Below are 17,622 nucleotides of genomic sequence, written 5' to 3'. Positions count from 1 at the left end.
GTCCAAAATTCCTTGGCACTCCCCCCCTTGGGGGTGCGATGATGCTCCCATCGTTGAATATCAGCCCTGGGACTCAACAGTGGACAAGGTGCTGTGCCGGCCTGGGGCCCACGCCTTAAGAAACTAGCAGCTTCTACCCTGACTGGTGTGGCTCAGTGGCTTGGGTATCATCCCATAAACCTAAAGATAGCCGGTTCAATACCCTGTTGGGGCACATGCCTGAGTTGCAGCCTGGGTCTCTGGTTGGGGGTGCACAAAAGGCAATCAATGGGTGTTTCTCTCCCTCTCTTTCTCCCTCCCTTCCCCTCTCCCTAAAAATAAAATCTTAAAAAGAGAAAGAAACTAGCAGCTTCTGCTTCCTGTCTGTTTGGACTCTTGTTCTGGGAACCCGCCCACTGTGAGGAAGTGAGTCGGCCTCACAGAGAGGCCGCACAGAGCTGTCCCCACCGACACCCCCAGTGGAGGTTCCAGCCAAGAGCCCACATCAACTGCCCCACGGGGAGTGAGCCGACTTGCAGCCCCAGCCCCATAGTGCTCTGGAGCAGAGCCGAGCTGTCTCTGCTGAGCCCTCTTCAAATCCCAGACTTGTGAGCGAAAGAAATGGTTAGTGTTGCTTTAAGCCACTAAGTTTCGGTGGTTTGTTGTGCAGCCGTAGGTAGCCGGGACACCTTGCTGCACCGATCCAGAGTCTGTCCAGCACCAAACGCAGCAGAGGCTTCCTTTGAAATGCCTCGGAAATCTGCCACCTTCTCTCCCTCTTCCCACCACCTGGGCAACCACGTCAGCGTCCTGATCAATCTCCACCAGCACGCTCCTGCTGCCATGGAGGCTGTTCTCTACACGGCAACCCGGAGAGCCTGCTGGACAGCCCATGGGATTACCTGTCCAGCCCGCCTGTGCCTGCTTCAGCACTTGGTGCTCCCCACTGTCCTAGGAGCGAGACTTGCCCTCCTGTCTTTCCCGCTTTGGGCTTCCCCACATTGGTCCCCTTCTTCCAGCACCCATGCTGCTTTGCCGCTGTGCCCCTGAGATGCCCTCCCTCGCTGCCTAGTTTACTCCTGCTCATGCTTCAGCTGTCCGCTCAAACGTCACCGCTTCGGTGAGCTGCCTCTGCGCTACTGGTTCTCAGAATGGGGTCCCCGACCAGCACCCCCAGGGAACTTGCCGGAAATGCTAATTCTCAGGCCCAAGCCTGAGGAGCCAGGCGTTCTAGCCAGGGCCCTGTGGTCTGTTTAAGGAGCCTGGCAGGTGGCTCTGACCCAAGCACTTGAGAACTACGCAGAAGCTCCAGTTCAGATGGTGGGCTTGATGCTCTCCACCTGTGAATCCCTTTCCTTCGGGGGTCTGCGATCTCACGAGACGATCTGGCGTCTGGCTCCCTGGCTCCCTGGCAGACCAGGGCACAGGGGTCGCCTGGAGTTGGCTCCTCATCGCCTCCTGGCACACAGTCCCGTTCCTGGCACATACCTAGCACTTCGAGGAGGAGCATTAAATACGTATTGACTGCCTGCCTCCAGGTGGTCTTGAGCTTCCCTGGGTGTGGGGTAGGGGAGGGACTGCTCCCCTTTGAGATCTGGGTCCCTAAAAGTGGAGGGGGGAGGGAGAGAAACCTTAGGAAACTGGGGGAGGCACCAGCCCCCTGTGGAAAATGGTGCTGCTGTTCAGGAGGCTGGGAAACGGGTTCACACAGAACCACAGCTCCCTCCCCCCACCTTCCCTTCCCTTCCTTTCCCTTCCCTTCCCTTCTCTTCCCTTCCCTTCCCAGTTCTTCCCTCATCCTGGAGGTAACCCAGGTGATTTCTTTCTTTCTTTAAAAATTTTCATTTTTCATTTTTAGAGAGGAAGGTGGAGAGAGAGAGAGAGAGAGAGAGAGAGAAACATTGATTTGTTTTCCCTCTTGCTGGTGCACTCACTGGTTGATTCTTGTATGTGCCCTTACAGCGACTCAAACTCACAACCTTGATGTATCAGGACGATGCTCTAACCCCGGGGTGTCAGACTCATTTTCACTGGGGGCCACATCAGCCTCAAGGTTGCCTTCAAAGGGCCGAATGTAATTTTAGGGCTGTGTAAATGTAACTATTCCCTAACAGTTAAGGGAGATCTCAGCTCTGACGCTGGGTAGAGGGCGGAGGGCCGGATTCGGTCCACGTGCCTGTGTTGGCCGCCTGCGCTCTAAGCAGCTGAACTACCTAATGAGGACCATCCTCAGGCAATTTCTATTGATTTCTGAGTCAGGCCTTCTACGGGTTTTTTGTGTTTTATTTTGTTTTTTAAAGATTTTGTTTATTTTTAGAGGGGAAGGGAGGGAGAGAAACAGCAATGTGTGGTTGCCTCTCATGCATACTCTACTGGGACCCAGCCCGCAGCACAGGCATGTGCTCTGACTGGGATTCAAATCGGCAACCCCTTGCTTTGCAGGTTGGCACTCAATCCACAGAGCCACATCAGCCAGGGTGGCTTTTTGTGTTTTATATCATTTAATACAGCAAGGTTCTGAGTTGTGTCTCATTAACCTTCCCATTTTACAGATGGGGAAATAGACTCTGTGAGGTTCAGTAACTTGGCTAAAGTCAGGGCAGAAAGTACTCGAACACCGATTATGTGGCACTGCCCCTTGCCAGCCAAGCCCGGGGGGGTGGGGGATACTCGGAGAGGCCAGGAGTGCAGTGGGCCAGCGGGCCTCACGGAAGCCTGAGTGCTCTCCCAGAGGGCAGCCGCAGCGGCAGTGGGTGGAGGGCCTGTGGAGCCCAGTGTTGCCAGACCTTCCCAAACTTTCAAGAGAAACCAAAACCGTGAATTTTTAATCCAATCTCCCTGTTTCTGGAGGATTATTTCTACTAGTGTCTGGAAATGCAGACGCTTCCAGAGACCAGATAAGTGCTTGTGTGAGATGACATTGGTGGTCAAATTGAGGAGGCGAGTGGCAGCAGAGACAAACAAGGATGCACCTGCCCTGCCCTGGCCGCGCCAGCCACTGCTTCTGCCAGCTCTGGGACAGTCTGCTTTAAATTCAGCCCCTACAAACCCGGGGGGTGTGGGTGTGCAGTGTCATAAGGGCAGACCCCTAGTGTTGACCCTTACCCTCCTGTCTCAGAGCCCCCCTCCCACCCCTGGCCAGCATGATGTGGGCGGGGTTGAGTCTGCCTGGGCACACCTGTCCCCAACCCTGAGCCTGCATGTAGAAGGTGCTCACCAAAGGCTTGCTGACCCCTCTCCCTCTGAGCACCTCCATGCTGGCTACTCCCTTTGCCCAGACCTGGGCAGGTGGGGTGGGGTGTGGGCGGGGCACTGGTGGGTTAAAAGCCAGCAGCTGGGGGCTCTCAATTGTTCTGTCCCTTTCGAAGCCTAGGCTGCTGCAGCATGGCTACCGCCAGTCCTGTAAGTCCACCGCCCATGTCTCCTGCAGCAGGGAGGGGACTCCCTGGCCCCCACCTGCCCCAACTCCTTTCTTTGGTCAGACTGGAGAGGCCAGGGGTGAAGTCCTGAAGTGGGAGAAGGAGGAGAAAGAGGAAGAGGAAGAGGAGGCAGCACCAGCACCAGCAAAAGCGTCGATGAGAAAGAAGGCTCTGAACTCTCCCACCAGTCTGCAGTCCCTTAGGCGGAGGGCCCGGATCAGGGGCCCCATGGAAGTCAAGGAGGAGTTGCACCGTCTGCAGAACAGGTAGGGCAGCCCCTGCTCTGTGGCCTGGGACAGCCCCTTCATCTCTGGGCCCCAGTTCCTCACTGGGGAAGGCCAGAGCTGGCCTCAGACTTGGGTCTTGAGGTGTTGCCCCTCCCAGCCTCACCCTAACTGGGGTTCTAGGTTGAATGCCTCCGCTGCTCCTCCAGTACCCTGGCCCTTCAGGTTAACTGACTGCAGTTGCCTTAGGGGGGATGGTACCCCGAGTCCTGCCCCCAGTTTGTCCTTACAGGGGTGAGACTGCCCTGCCAGCCCAGCTGCTGCTGGGGTGGGCACAGGGGCTACTTCTTCTCGGCCACCCCTCCCCCCAGGTGGGCTCTGTGGTTCTTCAAGAATGACCGCGGCCGGGCCTGGCGTGACAACCTGCAGCAGATCACCAAGTTTGACACAGTGGAGGACTTCTGGGTGTGAGTGTCTACCCCTTGTGGCAGAGGCTGGGCCCAGGGGGCTATGAGCTCCAGACCATTCTCAGACCCCATTCCTCTGGAGGACTGCTTCCTACACAGCTTTCCCAGTGCTCTCTGGGGCCTGGCAGCCTTAGTGAGGGCTGGGGCTTGGGGGGTTCTGCAGTGTGCATTGTGGGGCGGGGACACAGGCCCCATGGAGCCTTCCTGGGACTTAGGGAGAAAGCCTGCGAAGTGGGAGACGCAAGGAGTTGACCCTGACTCTGCTACTTCACGCTTTGTGATCCTGGGCAAATTCCTTTCCCTGTCTGAGTTTGTCTCAACCACAAAGTGAGGATCAGGCTGCCTCAGAGTGTCCATGGGGTCCCTGGGGGGGGGGTCCCAAAAGGTGCTATGCAAACCCTAGGAGGGGCAAGAAGGCCTGAGGTTCCAGCTGGAGGGGGCATCAGAAAAAAAACTCATCCTGGAGAGGGGTTGTCTAAAAACCTGCCCCCTAGGCTTGGATGGTCAGGGAAGGTTCCTGGAATTTGCGGTTTTGGGTAAGTAATGATGGGATTCTGCCTGGACTTACCAGTGTGACCAAAGGCTGAAGGCCAGAAGGTGGGGGGAAAGCAGTGGGGGCTGGTAGGAAGTTGAGGGGACTGAGGCCAGTTGGAACCAGGCCCTAAAAAGCCTGGACTTGAGCTTGGGGTTGGGGACTCTCTCCAGGCTGTACAGTCACATCAAGCTGGCCAGTAAGCTCTCTGCAGGCTGTGACTACGCCCTATTCAAGGTAAGCTCTGCTCCCTGCCACCCCGGGCTCGGGGGCAGGTGGGGGTCTGATTCTCTCTGGTGTCTGCTGTGTTACTTCCTCATGGCAGGCTCGGGGTGGGGGGCTCAGGACAAGAGAAGGAGATGCTGCAGAGAAGCTTGGACAAAGCGTCAGGCACGAGTTGCACCTAGGACCACCGGAGAACCTGACAACTGGGGGGACAAAGAAGGAGCCCAGGTTTCTGGCCTGGGTCCTTAACTAGGAACAGGCATCAGAATTGCTCATGGACACTGCTCATTAAGGCCCAGACCAGCTCCAGGGGGTGCTGGCCCAGCAGATGTGTATGGGGGACCCCAACATCAGTGTCCTAGAGATTTCCCAGGTGAACTTGTGCCAGCCCAGCTTGGGATGTCTGGCATGGCCCACACTGGGATGGCCCACACTGGGATTGCCCAGGGGCTTCGCTAATTACCCCTATTTGAACCCTGGTCTTAAGGAATTCTGCTCTGTCACGTATGAAAGGCTGTAACAGGTGACAAATGTTGAGGCTGAATGGCTGATGGTGGCACCTGGCTGTACTGAGGGGATGGAGGCGAGAGAGAGCCTGGTCCATGGGGCCTCCTGAGGGGCAAGAGCAAGACCTGGGAGAAGGTGGCCGGGCCCCCACTTCCCTCTGAACAAAAGCAGTTGGTTTGCCATCTGGCCTTCCAGGACGGTATTGAGCCCACGTGGGAAGACGCCAGGAATAAGCGGGGGGGCCGCTGGCTGATCAGCCTCGCCAAGGAGCGGCGCCACATCGATCTGGACCGCCTGTGGCTGGAGACCGTGAGTGGAGGGGCTGAGCAGGAGGGTCCTATGAAGGAAGGGGCAGGGCTGGTATGGGACTAATGGTGGCAGTGGTCTTGAGGGTGGCGGGTGGTGGGTGCAGTCCTTGGGCTGCAGCTGGAAGTCTCATCGACTCCCCTTTTGGCCCCAGCTGTTGTGTCTCATTGGGGAGAGCTTTGAGGAGTTCGGCCAGGAGGTGTGTGGGGCTGTCGTCAACATCCGGTCCAAGAAAGACAAGATTTCGGTGTGGACTCAAGAGGCAGAGAACCAGAAGGCTGTGCTCCACATTGGGTGAGGGCAGCCCCGGCAGGGGGTGGGGCCGGGGATCTTCTGGGGGAGAAGGTGAAATGGGGGTGGTTTGGTCTGCAAGGGAGACCTCTGGAACTCTTCTTGCAGCCTCTCCCTTTTGCCTTACCCATGTGTATAAAGGCTTTGGGGTCTAGATTTCAAAATATTTCTAGCAGAACTTTTTTTTTCTTTTTGCATTAGTCCTATTTTGGGTTTCCACATGGCTCAAGCACCTCGTGGGAGCACCTGGGGCTGGAACCAGGGTAGGGGCTCTGGGCAGAGGACCCAAGGTCTGAGGTTATCTCCAGGACCCACTGCTGCCTGCCTGTCTCATTTCCTCACCTGCTCACCCCTCAGGCGTGTCTACAAAGAGCGTCTGGGACTCTCGACAAAGACCATCATTGGGTACCAGACCCATGCAGACACAGCTACCAAGAGCAACACTGTGGCCAAGAACAAGCCCCTGGCCAAGAACAAGACCCCGGCTGAGAGCAACACCCTGGCCGAGGACAAGTTTGTGGTGCAAGAGGGCCTGGGCTCCGCTCCCCATTCGGCACCCCTGAGCCCCTGACCACTGCGTGCGTAGGTGTCCCAGGCGGGCCTGGGGGTGAGGGCCAAGAGCCTGCTCTGAGCCCAGTCTGGAGTGAACACGAATGTTCTTTAACATGAGTTGGGGCCCAGGCCTAGGCACCATTCTGTTGGGGCTGGGGTGTGCTCACACATGTGTGTGTGTGTGTATGTGTGTGGGGGGGATGCAGGCTGAGGACTCAGGGCAGCGGAAAGGTGGAGGGAACCCCTGGGTTTCCTTGTTCACCCAGGGGTGGGTGGGGTGGGTCACTGGGTGAAGGAGGGTTCAATGACAAACAGGTAGAAAGATGACAGGGGCAAAGCCTATGATCCCGTACTTACTCTGTGCCTACCTGGGACGTGGGAAGGGGGCTAGCTCAGGAGCCTGAGGGTTAAACCCTCTATTCTAGGGGAAGGGGGCTCAAGGCCACTGCCACTCTGAGAGCTGGAGTTCAGGGACAGGAGCAGGGGCCTCTCCTCTTGGTGATCACTCTGCTGAAAAACCTTTGTGGATTGCCTCTTGGACCCTACCTTCCTAGAGTAGAGCTGTGCCCCTCTCCCCACCCCCAAATCCAGAGGCTGGAGGCTTAGAGGCAGAACAACATCATCTCACAGAGCAGGGATATGAGGGCAGCTGAGGAGGGAGACAGCACCTGTGGTCTCTCCTCTCAGCTGTGGCCGGGACTGTCGGGGCTTCCTGGCCTCAGGGCGGGGCTTAAGGGCTTAAGTGGAGGTCAGTGGATGAGGCCCTACCCAGGAGGGTAGAAAGCAGTGGGGCCTCAACTCGGTCCTGCTAGACGCAGATTAACTTGATGAAACTCGAACAAGACACTTACTCTTTCTGTTCTAAATAAATACTCTTTTGAACAAAACTGGAATGATTTTTAAGGAGGGCTCTAACATTGAGTATGATTCATTTCCTTCAGAAACTGGATCTGGCCCAGTCCTCCCTGGGAGGGGCTCGTGCGTGAGTCCCAGGTACCCAGGAGCCCAATCAGGCCCAAGCTGGGATGGGGAAGAGTGATAAGACTGGGGGGCTCCCAGCGCCAAAAGGGTTTGAGCCAAGGGGCGGGGTGTATGCCCTTAGAAAAACTGAAGGGGTAGGGAGCAACTGGCGCGGCATTCACAAGACCCAGGAGTCGCCCAGCCCGAGTCTGCGCCAGTACAGGAAGGGCTGAATTTCTGGTGAGTGAGCCGCTGTAATAAAACGTCTGCATGTGTGTTAAGAACGCTAGTGAATCACCATTCCCATCTGCTCGCCGGTGCAGTAACTACTCTCCAGAGATCAGCTCCCACAGCAAGGGCGGGGCTTGGGGGTGCCAGGGCGCAGGTACTGAGCCTCGCAGGGTAGGGGGAACTGGGGAGTCCTTCATGCCCGCGGCTTGCGCTGCTGTTAGAGAGTGCCGCAGCTCGGACGGTAGGACGCCGCCGCACTCTCTGCGGAGGCCGGCCTACAAGTGTGGCGAGGCTGGGGGCGGGGCCATGCTCAGGGGTGGGGCTCGGCTCAGGGGTTCAGAGGCCTGAGAGTCGGGCTGGGGGGCGGAGCCCGGGGCGGGGGCAGAGGCAGAGCCAGGCCTAGGGGCGGAGGTGCTCCAAGGGTACCCAGCGGGCTCAGAGTGGGGCAGCCCTGGAGTTGGGGCAGTCCTTGAGTCGGGGCGGTGCCTGCGGGGCGGGCGGGGCCCGACGGGTCTTGTGTGGCCTTGGCCATGAAGCCGCAGCCGCCGGGCTAGGCCCCGGGCGGCTCTAGCCCAGGGCGGCTCTAGCCCAGGGCTGCCCGCGGAGGGCTGGGCCCAGCCTCAGCTCTGGGTACCCAGCCGGTGGGTGGCTGCTCACCATGCCCGGCAAGCACCAGCACTTCCAGGAACCCGAGGTCGGCTGCTGCGGGAAATACTTCCTGTTTGGCTTCAACATTGTCTTCTGGGTGAGCGAGGGGTGGGTTCCGGGCGCTGTGCTGGGGGTGCCGGGAGGAGGAGGTTCAGTCTCCCGCTGAAGGGAGACCACTCCCTGCCACCAGGGTTTAGGACAGTCTCCCTACTCTTTCCTGACACTCCTACCTGCCTGCCCAACGCCCAAGACCACCGGAGGGAACTATTGGGAAGCACAGATTGCAGAGGTGCGGGACACGGTGTAGGGAAGGGGGTCTTCCTGTGTCTTCTTAAGGCTCGGCAGGGAAGGCGGAGTGTTTTCTTGAAGGCCCCAGGGGCACGTGTGGTGCGATTGGCCCTCCCTCCTGCCCAACTCACTTTGATACCCAGAGGTGTGGGGTGCATGCTGAGCCCCAACCCTGGTTTAGGGAGGAGAGTCTGCTGAGAAGGGAAGGGCCCCGTCCCCTTGCCCCTCCAGCACCTGAGCCTGCACCTTCCCTTTAGCTCTGGCAAAGGGGACTGGGTCAAAGCCCTTCCATGTCCGGCCCCATACTGGGAGGCTTCCACACCAACAGGGTCAGTAGTCAGAGTCCTGGGGGAGGACCTCCCCATCTGGAGGCTGGGAGCTGGCCCTGGGGAACAGGATTCTACATTCCACAACCGACCAACCCGGCGCTCCAGGGCGGGGCTGCCCCTGTCCTGGGGATGGATCTGCTGGTGCTCCTCCCAGGGTGGCATCTATGCCCCTGGGCCCTGCCAAGTCATCTCTCCCTCCCTCCCCCATCTCATCTCTCCAAGGCTGCCTCCTGCCTCTGCAGTCTCTGCTCCGGCTGCCTTGGTCAAAACACCAGGCCCACTCAGTTTTGTTCGGCAGGCCTCCGTGGCGCTGCCCTCTCCCCGCATGCTGCCCGTGCAGTCTCCCTCGCTGGGTGTCCTGTGGCTCCAGCTGCGCTCAGCTCTCGGGGGGTGTGGGGTCTGTGCAGACTTTCCTGGTGGGGAGGTCTGAAGGCCTGTGGATACAGGCCTATCCGTGAGACGGGGGGCAAGTCACTTCTCTCTGGGCCTCCCACCCTGGGAGAGGGTGATAATGAAGCCTGCCCCCAGGATTAGGCATATCAAATGAGCTATAATTTACTGTATTCTTGAAGCTACATTATTATTATCTACATTTTACACATAAGGGAGCAGGCCCAGAGAAGTTCAAGTCATTTCACCTAGAGACACACAGCCACTAAGTGCGAAGTCAAGGGGACAGCCCAGTGGGCAGCGAGTGGAGGCGAGGCAGAGCACTGGGCAGAGGAAGCCCTCAGATGCCAAGGGGAGACAGACAGGAGAGACCCAGGCTTGTTCCAGGGCCCCGGGGCTGAGGCAGAGTTTGAGTTTTATGTTGGGGGCAGTGTGGAGCAGTGGGGGCTTCAATGCTAGTGATGGGTCTGTTCTGGCTTTTGTGTTAGAGGCTGAACTGGGTGGGGTGGGGGGGCAGGTGAGGGGCAGGGGTTGGAGGTAGGGAGACCAGGGAGGAGGCCTGGGGCAAAGTTGGGGTGGTGGTGGTGGGGTGGGGGGGGGAAGCTCCAGGGGAAGTTCTAAGGTTGGATTGATAGGACCAGGCCACTTGGGGTAGGGGGTAGAGGGAGGGTTTCAGGTTTGGGTCAAGGTGGCCTAAGGGAGGTGCCTGTGAAGCAGTCCAGAGTTGTTTTGTTTTCATGGGAAGCAGATTCCAGTATTGCCCTGTTCATAATCTTCCAGTGGTTTCTCACTAGAATACAGTCCAGACCCCTTCCCATGGCCTCCAGCACCCTTTGGGGTCTTGCCCTGCCTTCTTCAGTTGAGCCCTTGCACAACCGAAACTGACCTAACCTCAGGGCCTTTGCCACTTTCTCCCCCTGGAATTCTTTTCTCCTCCCTGTACCTTTCTATCATTTCAGGCACAGCTAAAATGTCACCATTTTCCCTAACTAAAGCCCACCCCAGTCACCCCTCTGCACTCCCCACTGTGTCGCCTTGTTCGATTTTCTCTAAAGGATCTGTTGGCCACTGACGTTACCTTTTTTGCTCACTGTGGATTTCCCCCACTGGTGTGTAAACTCCACGAGGGCTGAGAGCTAGCTGTCCTATTTGCTGGTGTGTCCCAGCATCTGGAACAGAACCTGGGACATGGACATGTCTGCAGTTCAGTGTCTGGAGCCAGGGAGAGGCTTGGGTGGTTATCTGGGATGTCAGTGACATCAAGGAGCGGAAAAGGAGTATGTAGGGGAGAAAGGGCTGAAGGCTGAGGTGGGAACCAGTGGGCCTTGGGCGTGGGCGTGTTCATGGGGTGGGTAAAGCAGAGGAGGTGGGAGGGAGGCTGAGAAGGGCCAGGTCAAAGATGGCATTGAGTTAATCACTGAGGGGTTCAGGAAGGAGAAAGAGGAGGTGGTAGCCTGTCTAAAGGCCATGGGCGGGTCAAGGGGGATGAGACAGGAGAAGTGATGTTTGGTTTCACATCCCAGACCCTGTGTAGGGGAAAGAAAGAAAGACATTTCTAAAGAGCACAGCAGTGGGAGGAGCCCGGGGTTAAAGGTGGGTGGAGTTGGCCGAGGCTAAGCACCAAGTGGAAGGAGCCTGTAGAGAAAGGGTTGGGGGGCAGGGGGAGGTCTGAAGAAGTGGGCTCACAGCCTTGGCCTTGGGCAGAAGGATGGTCAGGGATCTGCTCAGGGTCAGGCAGTGGCCTTGACATCCAGGCCTTTTCCCAGTAAGGACTGGTAGCAGGGTGGTGGGTGCCGATCAGAGGGCCCAGGCAGAGCTGCAGCCACAAGGTTTCTAGGATACAGCCCCTGGCCTAGGCTGAGGCCCCGCAGATTGGTCCTGCTCCCATCAGGATTCCTTTCCATGCAGGGACTTTGGTTTTGAGCTCTGAGGATGGAACTGGACAGAAAGCAGCCTCTGGCAGACAGAGGTAGCAATGGTGAAATAGAGTGTTGCAGGGTAGCTGGAGGGCTGGAACTGGGAGGGGTAGGGGCCAGGATCCTTGAGCCCAGCATGGTCTGGGGCGGGAGGAGAGGCTCAGGACACTTGTCAGGAGTGTCCTGACACTTGTCAGGAGAACTGGCCCTCTGTTCCAGTTCTGGGTTCCAGGAAGAGGCCCTGATGTCCACCCCAGGGCTCGGCAGTGTTTAGTCTTCCAGGCTGAATGCTGTGGGGAGGGAGCACTGAGATGTGTTCTTGGGAAGGTGGAAAGGATCCTGAAATCTGTTTACAGCCCTTCACCCTCTTCCTTTCTCTCCCCCTGGAGACCCTGAGTACTGGGGGAGCGAGGCTTTCCTGGTGGTGAAGCAGGATGCTGGTGCCCCAGCTCTCAACCCTTCGCTTCTGCTCTTGCAGGTGCTGGGAGCCCTGTTCCTGGCCATTGGCCTCTGGGCCTGGGGTGAGAAGGTAAGATGTAGGGTTGGGGTGTGGGGCTGCCCCACGGGTCAAAGTGGTGGGAGGATCAGCACCCCCACTTGCCTCTGTTCTCCCGGGACAGGGCGTTCTCTCCAATATCTCAGCACTGACAGATCTGGGAGGCCTTGACCCCGTGTGGCTGTTTGTAGTGGTTGGAGGGGTCATGTCGGTGCTGGGTTTTGCTGGCTGCATCGGGGCCCTCCGGGAGAACACCTTCCTGCTCAAGTTTGTGAGTACCGCCCCCCCCCCGCTTTAGATCCACTAGGGACCCCAACCTCCTCCTACCCACTTCTTGCATATAATTTATGCCTAATAACATACTTTTATTTTGTTATAATAATAAATATCAGATTTGTACCATCTATATTTATAGGATTCTTTCTTTTGTAAATGACTGAAAACCAGTGACCTAAGCATAAAAGGGTATTTATTGACTCACTAAAAAAAGCCCACGGGTGTGCGGGTATGGACCGGCCAGCACATTCCGGTCCAGGGACCACCACAATGTCAATTGGTCTGGTCTCTCTGTTTCTCAGTTCTGTCCCTCTTGGTCAGTTCCATCCCCTGTAGGGTCAAAGGATGCCCAGGAATGGTGGGTACTGGCTTCACGCTGTCCTCCTAGGAAGTCCTACTGGAGGCTGAGGCTCTTCTCAATCATTCTGTCCAAGTCCTTTAATTGCACCCCCTTGATTCTGATTGGCCATGTCTGGACCAATCCCCATGGCCCTGGGGGAGGTAGCGTTCTGATTGGTGAGCTCCTGGCGCATGCCCAGTTCTCTATCTGGAAATAGGGAAAGGTGATGGCTCCCGCTGAGCCACAGGAACTAAATTTGTATGCGAAGTATTGTTTCTCAAAACAAAACAAGCAAACAAACGAACAAACAAAACGAGTAATTACCAGAGAAAGCAGAATGGGTGGGTAGGTAAGGACAGCACTGTTTTACCGACATAAAACAACACTAAATTGTTAGAAGGTGGGGACTGTGCTCCGCCTGGTGGCACCCCCAGGCTCTGCGTCTCCGACCCCCACCGTCTGTATGCCCCCACCCCAGTTCTCAGTGTTCCTCGGCCTCATCTTTTTCCTGGAGCTGGCAACAGGGATCCTGGCCTTTGTCTTCAAGGACTGGATACGAGACCAGCTCAACCTCTTCATCAACAACAACGTCAAGGCCTATCGGGACGACATTGACCTCCAGAACCTCATTGACTTTGCTCAGGAATACGTGAGTCCAGCGTGCAGCACTAGCCACCACCTGCAGGAGGCACCTGCTGGGCAGATGAGTGAGGGAGCAAGTTTGCTGTGTGCTGGGACCATTCCTTCACCCATCCCGGCCAGACAGGCCCCAGGAAGAGAGCCTTGTCCTTTCTGAGGGAAGCCCGCCCTGTGGGTCCCCATGGGCCTAGTCCTGCAGGGAAACAGGGCTGGGAATAGAGGCCAGAGACTCCAGACTGGCAATTCCTAGGCCAGGGCTTGTACCACACTTAGAGTAGGAATAAATATAGATTCCTGCCCTGGCTGGTGTGGCTCAGTGGATTGAATGCCAGCTTGTGAACCAGAGAGTTGCTGGTTTGATTCCCAGTCTAGGGCGCATGTCTGGGTTGTGGGCCGGGTTCCCAGTACGGGGTGTGTCAGGGGTACCCACGCATTGATGTTTCTCTCCCTCTTTTTCTCCCTCCCTTCTCCTTTCTAAAAACAAATAAATAAAATCATATATATATATATATTCCCCTTCTACAAGATGCTGGGCCCACAGTATTGGCCGGGCTGCTTTGTGGACACCCTCTTCACTAGTTCGGGAGCTCTCTATTTGCCACTGCCCCCTCCGCTCTGTATTTTATTATACCCGTGGGCCCTCTTCTCTCATTTATATTAGTCATTTGGACTCTGAACATATCAGAGTTTGAGACTCCCGACAGAAGCTCCGCCCCCAAGCTTAAATACCCACCTCTATGGAGAAGCATCAGTGAACACCTTACAAAACCCCTGACACCTCACACTTGCAAGTTCTCCCCCACTTGAACAGTGCTGCCCGTGCACACCCGCTTACACGGTCATTCTCCTTTGGTGCCGCCCACATAGTCTGCTCAGGGATCCAAAGGTGAGCCAGCCAGAACTGGCTCAAGTGGCTCGCAGCCCGGGGCTAGGCGGACACATAGCCGGGTAGTTAAGATGTGGTTTGTTCATTCAACACGGAATTACTATAGGCTTAGTGTGTGACGGGCCCTGGGCTGGGCCCTAGGGAGTCTGTGGTGAAAAAAACTGGGAGTCTGTTTTCCTGGGGGTGGCAGCCTGGGACAAGAGAGGGGCAGGTGCTCCCCAGTGGGAGCAGCAGGTGCCAGGCAGAGGAGAGCAGGCAGGCAGAGGCCAGGCTGTGCACACAGAGCCACACGGTTGTACCTCCCTCCCCGGCCTTGGCCCACAGGGCCTCCTGCATCTATTGCTGAGCTGGGTCCCTCAAGGGCTGGCTCTCCTGTGGCTGGTGCTGCTTCAGTGAGTTAAGGCTCCTGCCTCCCCTGCCAGGTCGTGAGCTCCTTGCTTCATGACAGCCCCACACTTGCCATTGACCCACCCAGGTGGGCAGCCCGTGATGTTCTGGGTGGCGGAGGTGGGGACGGGTGCTGACAACTGCGTTCATGAAGGGCAGTGGGAGGGTTATGAGGCTGGCAGGATTGCCCTCCTGCCACTGTAGGAAGGAAGGGGGATCTTCTTAAAATCTCTGGGCAAGTGTGGGGAGATGTAGTTAGTGGAGCCTCTCCCCACAGTGCAGGCCTGGCCCGGCACCCACCCCTCAGGATATCCTGCAGGAAGTCACAGTTCTTGGGCCAATTTCCTTGCACCACCCCTTCTTTTTCCAGTCCCTCTTGGGTTAGAGGGACAAGCTCAGGACACCCTTCCCACTATCCCCTGCTTCCATCAACCTGGGCCAGAGCCTACAGCTGCTCTGAGGGCCCTGGGTCCTGGCCTGGCCTCTCTACTGGGGGATAGTGGAGAAGTGCCCACCCTCTTGGCCACCTCTATGTCCCTTCCCAGCCTGGTCCTGTCTCTCTAAAGCCCCAGCCTGTCCCCAAACAGTGGGTCTGGCTTACCTGGGTGTCTCGCCTCCCCCACCCCTCTAGTGGTCTTGCTGCGGAGCCCGAGGGCCCAACGACTGGAACCTCAATATCTATTTCAACTGCACTGACTTGAACCCGAGCCGGGAGCGCTGCGGGGTGCCCTTCTCCTGCTGCGTCCGAGACCCTGCGGTGAGTGGGGCCTGCGGAGGGGCAGAGGGCATTGCAGATTGCAGGCCCCGTCTGGGGAAAACCCACCACAGGGCTGCCCGGCCCCTCTGGGGGCTGTGGATGTTGGAAGGAAGTCACTTTATGTGGGCCCCCCTCCCACCAGCCTGGGGGGGGCTTGTGTCTGAGACCTGCGGGGGGTGCAGGAGCTGTACCTCTTCAGCAAAGCCTGTCTCTGATTATAGCAAGATGGCAGTTGCCAGCCCCTGGGCTCAGGGCCTGGCCCACCAAGCTCTGGGCACCCTGTGTTTCCAGCCAAATACAGCCCAGGCAGCGGCTGTTCCTGGCCAGCCTGAAGGCTTTCTGGGGGCCGGAGTTGGGCCCTACCTCAGTCATGGGTGTGTGTGGCAGGGCCCCCAGGCTGCAGCCAGCCACCCTACCCCTGGGCCACTGTGCTGGGGCGGCTGCCTTCAGAGCAGAGACTTCTCGGAGTGGCCTCTTGGCAGTCGCAGCTCACCCGGGAGGGACACCGAGGGCCAGGGTTCTTCCTGTTCTTGGAGAACAAGAGCAGGCAGGATTCCGAAACAGGGCAGAGCTCGAGCTGATATGCTGCTGTGCGCCCTGGCGTCAGGCAGAGAGGCCCACGGACGGCCCCAGCGAGCCTCGCTTGGGAGCCGTGGATGCAGGAATCTCGTCCCATCTGCTTCCCCCGAGAAGCAGCAGCCGTCGCAGAGCTGGGCGCTGTGGGCCCCGGGTGCTCCTCACACGTGGCCCGTTTGCCTGTGTTTCCTTAGGAAGACGTTCTCAACACCCAGTGCGGCTACGATGTCCGGCTCAAACTGGTGAGAGGAGTGGGGATGGGGTGGGGGGCTCTGAGGTGGAAAGGGCTCCCAGAAGCTCCTCTGGAAGGCCTTAGTGATCTGTGGGGAGGGGGTGCTGGGTCCTGAGAACCATCCCTGCACTCAGGCCTTGGTGCCACCAGACGCAGGGGCAGCGGGCATGGGCACAGCTGTGTGTGCTCATTCCGACTCTTCATGGAGCACCTGCCAAGCACCCACCAGGCACCCGCCAGGCAGCTAGCCGTGTCCGACATTGGACACACGCCCCCAGTGCAGACAGGGCCCCGTCTCTCAAGGAGCCCCCACTCCAGCGGAGGGAGGGACAGGGAGCTCATCGGTAAAGAAGTATGAGCAGCAACGTGATGATTTCAGCTGAGACCTGGGGAGAAAACAAAGGACGGGGGATGATGGGATTGGGGCTGGGTTGTGGGAGAGGGCCTCTCAGAGGAGCGGGCCTCTGTGCCCAGAGCCACCGAGGGGAAGCAGCCAGTCGCTCGGAGGCCTGCATCGGGGCGAGGTGAGCCCAGGCCCACACTGGTGGCTGGGCTGAGCCCTGTCCCTATCCCTGGGTGTCCCCAGGAGCTGGAGCAGCAGGGCTCCATCTACACAAAAGGCTGTGTGGGGCAGTTCGAGAAGTGGCTGCAGGACAACCTGATCGTCGTGGCCGGGGTCTTCGTGGGCATCGCCCTGCTCCAGGTACCCTGGGCTCTCCAAGTGCCGCCCCACTCCCTCACCCCAGGCCACCCCACCAGTGGCCTCTCCCCTGCCAGTGGCCTCTCCCCTACCTCCTCTCCCCCACCTCCTCTCCCACTTACAGGTCTTTGGCATCTGCCTGGCCCAGAACCTCGTGAGCGACATCAAGGCAGTGAAGGCCAACTGGTGAGGCTGCCGCACCGGCCAGGGCTGCCCGCCCGGCCTACCCAGGGACCCACACTGTGCCGCGGTGGGCGAGGCTGCGGGAGGCGTTTCTGCTTGGACCAGAGCCCTGCACGGGCCCCGCAGAAAGCTGCGCTGCTGCGCCTGGGCTGCCGGTCCTGGAGCTGCGTGTGGGGGGGTGCACAGGGAGTTGCCGTCTGCTCTGGTTGTGTGGTGGGCTCTCCAGTGGAGTAGAAGGGGCACGGGTGGGAACACGCCTCTCTGCATGGGGGTGCAGGGGAGGTGTGGGGCCTGCTGTTGCCTCATGCAGCCTCTGAGTTCCTCTGTTAGCTGGGACCTTGGCCTTCCCGGGGGCCCGCTTCAGCCTCCAAGTGTGTCTAAGAGTTTTCTCTCCCTTGCTTGCCTCTCAGGATCAAACACGATGATGGATACAAACTACTCAAATAAACAAAACCTTGAAAACCACTGGCGTCCACCCACCCCTGGTTCTGTCAGCCGTGGGGCTCCTGGCCGGGACCCACCCTGACCTCTTTTCTGCAGCCTGGGTTGTGTGCTCATTTGAGCCAAACTTTAAAACTCGGTCTAGTTCACATAAAAGTCCCGATCTGGCCGCAGCAGCTCTCCAGCGGCAACCTCTCCCGGAGCACACTCTCATCCGCTGGGGCCCGCCTGCTCCCTTTTGCCCTGCCGACCCTGTGGGCTGGATGTCGGCCTTGCCCAGCTCTGGGGGCTATGCCCTGCCAACAGCAGGAGGCTGCTGTGACCAGGCCTGAAGGGAACCTCTGGATGTGAAGACTGGAGGCTGGACCCTACTCTGAAGAGGCCATGGAGGGGGCTGGCCCTGCTGGGGACTGAAACGGGTGCCAGTGGGCCCAAGAAGGTGGCT

The 17,622-nt window shown here is 58.2% G+C and overlaps 2 protein-coding genes across 3 annotated transcripts; both read left to right on the top strand.

Annotated features, from left to right (window-relative positions):
- The first annotated feature begins 3,363 nt into the window (after positions 1-3,363).
- On the top strand, positions 3,364-6,735 carry EIF4E1B (eukaryotic translation initiation factor 4E family member 1B). Its single transcript, XM_045830052.1, has 7 exons — positions 3,364-3,381; positions 3,462-3,664; positions 3,994-4,089; positions 4,795-4,858; positions 5,549-5,662; positions 5,814-5,953; positions 6,308-6,735. Exons 1-7 carry the CDS (start codon positions 3,364-3,366, stop codon positions 6,519-6,521), a joined length of 849 nt encoding a protein of 282 aa, XP_045686008.1. The 3' UTR covers positions 6,522-6,735.
- A 1,346-nt stretch (positions 6,736-8,081) lies between these two features.
- On the top strand, positions 8,082-17,201 carry TSPAN17 (tetraspanin 17). Of its 2 annotated transcripts, none has more exons than XM_045830197.1 (9): positions 8,082-8,438; positions 11,743-11,793; positions 11,885-12,031; positions 12,924-13,025; positions 14,920-15,045; positions 15,816-15,863; positions 16,440-16,556; positions 16,678-16,739; positions 17,147-17,201. In XM_045830197.1, the coding sequence occupies exons 1-9, from the start codon at positions 8,352-8,354 to the stop codon at positions 17,181-17,183; spliced, it is 777 nt and encodes a 258-aa protein (XP_045686153.1). In that variant the 5' UTR covers positions 8,082-8,351; the 3' UTR covers positions 17,184-17,201. The 2 variants fall into 2 exon arrangements, with proteins under 2 accessions (XP_045686153.1, XP_045686152.1); XM_045830196.1 differs by having other exon boundaries at positions 8,084-8,438; positions 12,855-13,025.
- The last annotated feature ends 421 nt before the right edge of the window (positions 17,202-17,622 follow it).

The sequence above is a fragment of the Phyllostomus hastatus genome, unplaced genomic scaffold (genome assembly GCF_019186645.2).
Source record: "Phyllostomus hastatus isolate PE091 unplaced genomic scaffold, TTU_PhHast_1.1 phas_contig_150, whole genome shotgun sequence".
Taxonomy (NCBI): domain Eukaryota; kingdom Metazoa; phylum Chordata; class Mammalia; order Chiroptera; family Phyllostomidae; genus Phyllostomus; species Phyllostomus hastatus.
The sequence above is the reverse complement of the archived record's forward strand: the minus strand, read 5'-3'. Positions and strand labels throughout refer to the sequence as shown.